The 9,976-nt window shown below is 36.2% G+C and overlaps 1 protein-coding gene across 1 annotated transcript; it reads right to left on the minus strand.

The window, feature by feature from the left end:
* Nucleotides 1–4,146: 4,146 nt before the first annotated feature.
* LOC103403322 (ethylene-responsive transcription factor ESR1-like) lies at nucleotides 4,147–5,644 on the minus strand. Its single transcript, XM_008342136.3, has one exon. It carries the CDS (start codon nucleotides 5,642–5,644, stop codon nucleotides 4,352–4,354), a length of 1,293 nt encoding a protein of 430 aa, XP_008340358.1. The 3' UTR covers nucleotides 4,147–4,351.
* Nucleotides 5,645–9,976: the final 4,332 nt, after the last annotated feature.

The following is a 9,976-nucleotide window of genomic DNA, read 5'->3' on the forward strand; positions in this document are numbered from 1 at the left end:
CTTTCCTTATTTTTTAAATGATGTAATTTATTTTTCGTATCTTTCGAAGATATCTGTATAAACCCTATCAGAGGGTAATATGTATAAACCCCATCAGAGGGTAATTAAAAAAAATTAAAAAACAAAAAAAAAAGGGAAAAGCCCAAAATAAATGGGCTGGCATGTTGTTGAGGGCGAAGGCTCATAAGCCGAAATAGCACCAACCAGGTCATCAAAAGTACGCCCAGTACTCCACAATTATTCGACAACCTGCCGCTATTACCACCAACCAAGTGATCAAAAGTACGCCCAGTGCTCCACAATTATTCGGCAACCTGCCGCTATTACCACCAACCAAGTGATGAAATGTACAACCCGTACTTTAATATCATTTGGCAACTAGCCATCCATGCCACCAACCAGGTGATGAAATGTACAACCCGTACTCTAATATCATTTGGCAACTAGCCATTCATGCCACCAACCAGGTGATGAAATGTACAACCCGTACTCCCCTTCATGTCACCAACCAGGTTATCAAAAGTACGCCCAATACTCCAAAATTATACATGAGTATTACTCATGTCATTCATACATAAACATTCATGAGCATCACTCATGACAAACATACATAAACATTCATGACCATCATTCATGTCAACATTCATGAGCATCACTCATGTTAATCAACATAAACATTCATGAGTATCACTCATGTCAATCAACGTCAAAAGCTTCAAAAGCTTCATTTACAATAGCTGTAGCTTCAAAAGCTTAATTTACAGAGCTCCAGCTTCAAAGCTTCATTTGCAAAGCTTCAGTGCAAGGTATACAAATACCGCCTCCGAACAACCGCCACTTCGGCCCATACATGGATTCAATTTGAAGTCTCCAGCCAACAGACTCTGTTGATCGAAGACTTGGGGGACTACATTATGTACCATATATTGGGCCTCAACTGGGCCTCATGAAAAATACTTGGGGGACTTAGCCCATTACTTATGTATTGAGGAGCGAGCCCTTATTCTATAAAAGGGACTCCCTCACTTTAATTAGAGAGCACCCATTGTTCATGTACTGAGGAGCGAACCCTTATCTTATAAAAAGGACTCCCTCACCATCATTAGAGAGCAACGCCGCCAGCTGAGCAACCGCCTCACCGCGAGCATCACTCATAACCCATCACTTATGTATTGAGGAGCGAACCCTTATTCTATAAAAGGGACTCCCTCACCACCATTAGAGAGCATCGCCATGAGCATCAACTCTAGCCCATCATTTATGTATTGAGGAACGAGCCCTTATTCTATAAAAGGGACTCCTTCACCATCATTAGAGAGCATCAACTCTAACCCATCATCCATGTATTAAGGAGTGAGCCCTTATTCTATAAAAGGGACTCCCTCACCTTCAAACGCCACAAGCCGAGCCAACCAAGGCAAACATAAGCCACGAACCGAGCAGCCTCGCAACATGTGCTACTTCTAGTTGAGCATCATTTCAGATTGAGCACCGCCTTATATCGAGCATCAGTTCAAGACAACATCTAGTTACTTTGGCCCACACATGGACTGAATTTCAAGTCTCCAGCCAAAAGACTCTCTTAACTGAAGACTTGGGGGACTATTGTTTATACCATATTTAGGGCCTCGTATTTAGACCTCGTATAAATACTCGGGGGACTTAAATGTAATTATGTAATAAAGGAAGGGGCAAATATGTAAAAAGGGGAGGAGCCCTTATTCTATAAAAGGACCTCCTCACCCTCACAAACTCTAAGTCTCTCCTATCTAGAGCAAAGCTCTCACACTCTCTCCCTCACAAATACTCTCAAATAAATACATAATCAGTGTGGATGTAGCCCAAACCTTGGGGTGAACCACGATACATCTTGTGTCATTTACGTTACTTGCAGATTCACGGTCGGATTTACGTTGTTCCAAGACCTCCGGTTTTGTGCATTAACATCTCCCTTATTTTTTCCCCTTCCCTTCCCTCCCCTCCTATTTGAACAGTCACGGTTATGTTACGTCAACATCTTATATTAATTTTTTATAACAAGAGAAAGACAAAATAAGAAAATGTAAAAGGAGAGGATGGAAGGGAATTGAAAGAGAAGGGGAAAGAATCCTAGTCCTTAAACAACACAGCAAGTACTGAAAACTTGGGCAATGGTGGTCGATTCATCCCTAATTTAAAGTCGATTATGTTTGTGTCCTCTTTATGGGGTTTTACTTGTGTACGCACTTACAATTGATGTTTTTTTAATCATCTGAAGACTATAAGTAAAATTGTTCATTTTTTTTATTATCATCTAAAGATCATATTTGCAATAAATATTCAATTTTGAGTTCTTTTCTCCATTCATACACATAAAAACAAGTAAATGGTTCACATAATGATGTTATTTGTTACTAAAACCGTTAACACGTATGGATGACTAAACAATCTCCAAATCAAATGATTTTTTTGCACATCTGATCTTTAGATGATGACAAAGAGAATGAACGGTTCCGATTACAATGCTTGGACAGTAAAGATTCGTTAATCGTAAGAGAGAGAGAGAGAGAGAGATTATCTCCTCTCTAACTCTATTCCTATCCTACTCCCTCCTTTCCTCTCTCACTTTTCTTTTTGTCTTTCTTTCCCTATAAATAAATGAATACAAAATGTTATCGTGATTTAATCGCAATCGTTCAAATAGAAATTGACTAAAAGAATGGAAAATGGAACAAAAAAAATCCTACTTTAATTATAAATAGAAGAACACAAGTATTATCCTTTAAAATATTAATCAGGATCAATTTTTTGAAGGGTGTCCCACATGTCACCTGATGTTCGTAGGATCCCTTGATTCACTTTCATCAGGGAGGTGCCAAATACACGTTTCTAGGTTTGAAATAAAACCTAAGAAATTTAACAAACTCAAAAACATATAATTTGAATGAATTATATATTTCTTGTGTTTGCATGGATTTTTTTTTTCTCTCTTTTTGGAGTTCGTGAAAATTGTTTTTAGGTTACTCGATGTCTCAATGAACTTCAAAAATGTGTGAGTAAACCAAATTAAAGACACTAGATGATATGCAGAAGAAATAAAAATGAGACGCGAAAATCATCTCTCCTAACACCCTTGGCCGATCTGGAATCGAAAGAGGCACGACTATTCTCTTGCCATCGGCCAGCATACTGAATACATAAAAAATTATAAGAATGTGAAGACAAAGTTTCATATCGGTAAGAAACGAAATAATGCAAAGGCTTATAAGAAGTTGAACTACTAGTAGAATCACAAGTTCCTTCATGGAATCAAAGTCCCACATCAGTGGGGGATCAAACCACCATGCAAGTGCTTATAAGTAGTTAGGTTATTCCCTATATCGTCAACTGATCTTATGAATTTCAACTTTATTCATGGTATCAGATTAAATTGACCCACGTGTTAAACGCAAGATCCATAAGTGCTCCAAACCATTCAATTAGTATTGTCCATATGTTAGGCTTGAAAATCTATCACGTGAGGAGACTAATGAAAATGTAAGAATAAAGTTTCACATCGGTGAGGGATCTAACCATGCAAAAGATTATAACGAGTATTGATTTTAATATTAAAACTCCAACTTTCACCAAAATCAAGAGGAAAGAAAAACTTTGTCCTGAAACAAACTTGTGCAACATTTTTATGCCATGCAAGGCAAATGCAACTCAATATTTTTTTTGTATACGAACAATTCGGACATTGGAGCAGGGAGAACTTGATTAAACTCATTCCAGCTAATGCAACTTCACTTTTAATTTTTTATATTTATTTATTTATTAGAAGCTAGCACTAGTTGCCTGTTGAGTTCAAGAATATTGGATACGGAGCTCATCAAATATTTAGGTATCGACAATTAGAGAGGAATTAAGATGGAACCGAAAAGTCGAATGATGGCCTTACAAGTTGCCAGATTTCCAAGGTCAAACCGTATCACTGTAAAGCCAACCAAACAATTATTATCACAGTTCAGATAAACAAAAGAAAAATTATAACGAGACAAATTTCCAAAACTAAAATGTAAATAATTAGAAACCCAGATTATGCATACAGTTATTTATATCGATTATGTAATCAAAATACGACAATTCAGATCTTTTTTTATCTTCCTTTCTGTTCCTCACGACTAACTAAAAACTAAAAACACAAACAGTTTCCGCCAACCTTCTTAAAAATAAAAATTAAAGGCAGAAACCCTAAGTTCAAATGGGAAGAACAAGAGAAAGATTACATGCAAACTGGTTAGATCCATACCATTTTTTTTTCTTTTTATGTAGCTATCTTATAAAGCTACCTTACCATATGAGAACATTTTAGAGAAGCTAGGAATTATTATTAGTTCTGGACCCTGGCTGCGAACCCACCCGTAAACTCAGGGTATTGAAACATGTTATCCATTCCCATGGAGTGATCTGCACCGCCGCCCATCTGGAAGTTGAATGGCACGTGATCGTTGTAGACCGGTACTGCCTGTGGCTGTGACACTTGCTGTTGGTTATGATCCATTAGTCCGTTAAGACTGTTTCCTTGCTGATGCTGCTGCGGCTGAGGCAGCGGCAGCAGCTCGTGGAAATTGTAACAAACATTTACCTGACTCTGATCATTTTTTGAGTACCCTCCGACTGTCCTCTTTGAAGACCCGTCAAAGCAAGCTGTTTGAATGGAACTTGAAGGATGGCCGTAGTCTTGAGTCGATATGGGATCGTCGTTTGATGATTTTTTGGTGGGTTTTGGGAAGAAGCGATGGATCACCTCCTCCAACAGCCCGGAATACGCCGGCTCCGTGGGGAAGAAGTCGGAGGAGTAGTCGTGTTGATCGTCGTGGGAGGTGGGTTTTGTGGGAGGAGGTGAAGTAATATCTATGAAGGGAAGAGTTGTAGTAGTAGAAGTAGGAGCAGTAGCCATGGAAGAAGATGAACCAATAGGAAAATAAGCACTTCCGGAGATGTTGGTTTCATGGTGTTGACCGTAAGAGGTGGTGTTGACCAAAGATGCTGAAGAAGAGCCGTTGATGTTGTACGGAAACTGGTTATTGTAAACGGGAGATGGGTTTGGTGAGGAATATTTCATGAAATTCTGGAGGAAGGGCATGTTGAAAGATGTTGCAGCAGGAGTGGGAGCGCCGCCGTAGCCGTCAGTCTGATTAGGAGATGGATACTGCGAAAACGGTACGGAATTCCAACTAGGAGAGTGGTTGGCGCCACCGTAGCCGTTACGGGTTTTAGCAGACGGCTGAGAGTGCTTGTGGAAGCTGAAATGAGGGAAAGGATGGTCAGCGACGACGTCGGTAGGCGGGGAAGAAGAGTAGACGAAGTTGGTCCGCGCCTTGACGCCGCGCATGGCACGAGCGGCGCAGTCGTAGGCGCAGGCGGCTTCCTCTGCCGTGTCGAAGGTCCCAAGCCAACGTCGTTCTTTGGACTGCGGGTCTCTGATCTCCGCCGCGTAACGACCCCAAGGCCTGCGTCGCACGCCGCGGTATCTCATTGCGCCCGAGGCAGCGGCTGCCGCCGTGTCTCTCAGCGCGCGCTTGTTGGTGGCGGCGGTTGTTGACTTGCTTGGAGGGTCAGTGATCAAGTCGGGTTCGGATGCATGAGAGAACCCGTTCATTCTTCTAAACGCTTCTTCCATTTCCTTTTTGTGAGAGAGAAATGGGGTTTTGTAAACTTTTATGCGTTGGGTTTGTTGATGATGATGGGTTGGAAGAGCACCTGTGGGGGTATATTTATAGCCGGAGATCAAGTGAGGACCTGGAAACTGACTGATTTTAAATTCTCATTCCATTTTATGCATATAGAAACTTATATTATATTTATTGTGTATAGTTTTACCAATTATCATTTGACTCGGATACAGTAAATCATTACTCATGTTGGAGATAGAGAGACGAGAAGGAAAATAGAAGAGAAATTCAAGTGTGATTTCCTTCTTATTAAAGTAGAGGAGTATAATTTACTTTTAAAAAATATTCAACTATTGAGATATAAAATATTGGGAACTTTAACGAAAAACTTTTGGTACTGTTCACTTTAACGAAAAATCATATTTTTACACTAAAATGTTAATCTTAATATTATTCATTTTACCATTTATTTTATCCTTATCGTTAAAACTTAAAATTTTCAAACTATTTTCATTAGTTTTTTTTTAAATATTAACTCAAAAAGGGTCATTTTCATAATAAAATAATATTTACACCAACTCGCATATTATGATCGTGAAAAATAAAAATACTATTCTTACAATCTATTTGTATTATCATATGTATGATTTTTCTAATAAAAATGAAACTTACTTGTATTAGAGATTGTACTTTTATTAAAAAAAAATAGTACAAATAATGATAAAAATATGTGTTAACATATTGTATGGAAAATGAAACACAAAAGTCGAAAAAGGAGAATCGGAAGGGATGGGTTTTTAATTTTCAGAGTAAAATTCTAACGACTAGGATGTTCTACTGGCCCAACCGTCTCTGACTTGCGAGGGTCATGATCATTTCCTCAATCTATGTTCCTATTTTTATTTCATTTTCTTGGGGCGATTGTATTTGTTTTCTTTTGCAATTTAATTAAAGTATGTCTATCATTTGTTAGATCTTACCCATTTTTCAAAAGTAAATAAATGAAAAAAATGGTCAATAAATGTTGGCACAGCTTGCTGTATAATTTACATTGGTGTAGCAGAAAGTGGAGGAACACCCTCTTTAATTACTCAGAAGCAAATCATATCGACATAGTTAACTTCTTTGAGTAGAAATTTCAACCCAGAAGTTGTTGGATGAAAATCGTCATAAAATAGAACCAACCACCTACAACCTGGTTAGAAAACAATTAGAGCATTGATCAAAGTGGATATTTAGTTTTTGAACTAAAAATTTGCAAGTATTTTTTCTGAATTTGTAGCGATATAGAGCAATGATTTTTAGATACCATTATTACAACTTTTTATTCTTATTTGCCAGTTAAATTTTTTTATTTTGATCGGAAGTTCTAACCGTGTTACTCAAATATCCACGTTGCCTGAAATATATGGACCAATTTTCATCCGAGTGGGCATTTCCTGCGACAGTTGAGAGTAACGAAGTATGATTCTCTCTTCTTTTTTTTTTTTCTTTCCTTCCCTCCTTTCTTATTTGAACGGTCACGATTAAGCTACATCAATAGTTTATATTAATATTTTATAAAAGATAAAAATAAAATAAAAAATGTGAAAGGAGAAGAACGAAAAGAAATGTAAAAAGTAAAAAGGAAGGAAGAAAATCCTAATCCGACGACAACAACCGGGAAAGCATAGTATCTTCGGCAATTTCCAAGAGCAGAGAAGAAAAGTGGAGGAAGTGGAAGTAAGAATTATTATATATTTCTTTGCCAGGAAATATAAAGTGGAAGTAAGAATATGACTGATGTAGATTGCAGATTTAATGATATTGGAGTAAATTGTAGGTTTCTTTTCAACCTCCAATTTTTTATTTTTCAATTAAAAAACTGGAAACACTACAAAAACAAAGTAAAAAACAAAAAACCAAACGAAACAACATTTCTGAAAGGGGTGTGATATTCACTCTTTTTTTTTTCTTACACATTTTTTTAATTTTTGATTTTTGGATCAGATGAATTGAAGAAGATTAAAGGAGAAAAATCAACAAGGGGTGTGTGAGAAGTAAAAAGAGATGTGTGGATAGCACATCCCTTCTGAAAATGGTTATAAACAAGGGGTCTTTTGATATGGGTCCAAAGTACTAAAAATTATACTTATTTCAAAAGTTAAAAATCACTAAAAATTAGACCTATTTCAAAAGTATGGCTATAAAATTGAACCTATTTCAAATTTTCCCTATAAACATCCACACGTCTCCATCCAAGAGGCAATGGAACTGACCCGGATCCCCTTTGGACTCAATAAATCTGAGTTTAAAGATCAAATGATTCGGACTGTTAAAATTTACTCTAACGGCTACAAACATGATACTTTTTAAAAGTTATAATAATTATAACTGTTAAATCAAATTTTAACTTTCAAATCATTTGACCTTTAGACTCAAATTTATTAGGTAACGAGGGGATCCGGTTCCCAATGGAAGCACGAAAGAGCCTGGAGTTTTGGACAAGTATATACAGGTCGCTGCTGCCAGCTTTTTAGTTTTTTAATAAACTAATAGAAACGAATTACGGGGAGTCGGAAATGAAGAAGGATAAACATATACCAAGTGATTTTATTATCAGAATAGGATTCTCTCCTTTTCCATTTTTATCGTCTCTTCTTCTTTTCTTTTACATATTATTTTTTATCTTATTATTTTTATAAAAATATCAATATAAGATATTGACGTGATTAAATTATAACCGTTCAAATAGAAAAAAAGAGACATTAAGAGGGGAGAGAATCATTTTCTTTTATAATCACTAATTAAGCCTTAGAAACTATATGTATTTATCGGATTTGGATCCTCTCCTGAGCTAATGGAGAGGATCCTTCTGACCACTACTCATGGGCCGTTGGATTTTTATCCAACGGCTATAATTATTATAACTTTAAAGGGATCCCTTGTTTGTAGTCGTTGGATAAAAATCCAACGGCTCATGATTAGTGGTCAGGAGGATCCTCTCCATTAGCTCAGATGAGGATCGAAATCCGTATTTATCGTGTTTGTGTCGCTTTTGTGTCTTAATAACTGTGAAACTGATTTATGCAAGTTGTCCCGAGAACAAGAGTTCTTTCCCTCCTTCCTTCTCTGTCGACTGTGATTAACATTCTGAATGATTACACTGGCGGCGCTCAGAAGTTGTTCCTCCTACTTTGGTTTTTGCTATTTTTTTATGGCTTCATGCTGGCAATTTTTTCCATATTTGCAGTTTCAAATTTATTAGTGTGAGATGAGTTAGGGTTTGAAAACCAAGGATTTTAATGGTCACATGGACTTGTCTCATGGTTAGGGGTTTTTTATAGGTTCTTTTTTGAAAGGGTTTGTTATTAGACCTTTTGTTAGGTTCTGTTTGGTTGTAAGATGGAGACTAAAGTTGTTTGTGTTTTAGTCAAAAGAGAAGACTAGGAAAGAAGGTTAAATTTCCACGAACCCAAATGCTCTCCTAAATTTATTGCATATGTTTAACTTTCATTGTTTACAAGTGTTTGCCGTAACTTAAAAATCAGTACATCTCTTTGTTAACACATGTGTGAATACTTCACTTTAAAGAAAATATTTGTGTCTATCTATTATATATTGTCGTACTTTCTTATTCGCTTAACGGTAGTTGATGTAATTTATTGTACATATTTCATAATAAAAAAAGAACATCAGTTGTCATCGAAATCATTCAAAGATCTCCTCACAAAAAAAAAAAAAAATAAAAAAAATAAACAATCAATTTGGCAATCCATTAGTTTTGTTTAATGTATAGAATAAATCAAGGGCTTGTGCAACAAATAACATTAATTTGCAAGAACAACCGTCCATTTGTTTGAATTTATAGAGACTAGACAATCAACAATTTGATTAATTTTTTTGCATAAATAATATTTAATGATGATTATACATTAACTATGGTAAAAATATGTAAATCACATTTAGATGCACAAGGTGTGCCCAAGAGGTGGATGCAAGTATATTATTCTTAATTTAACTGCACAAATGTCATGATCAAAATATTTCATTTCTTAATCGTTATTTAAGTATCTTTTTTTTTTTTTTGCAAATCCTTGTGCGAGCAAATAAACGTGTCTAGAAACAATTAACATTTCATGATGAACAGATCATTTTAATACATATGAATAAATTACGACCGTCAGTTTGTTTGATTTTGTGCTCACACATCTTTAAATGTTTTTAAGGAAATGAACAATTTGAATTATGACATTTCTACAAGTGAAATACGTCAATCAAAATTAGATGTACAATGAGATACACCCGTGCGATGGATGCAAGTATTATCCAGCTGAAAATAGGCACAGATAAGGTACAAC

Source organism: Malus domestica, chromosome 16 (genome assembly GCF_042453785.1).
Source record: "Malus domestica chromosome 16, GDT2T_hap1".
Lineage (NCBI taxonomy): Eukaryota > Viridiplantae > Streptophyta > Magnoliopsida > Rosales > Rosaceae > Malus > Malus domestica.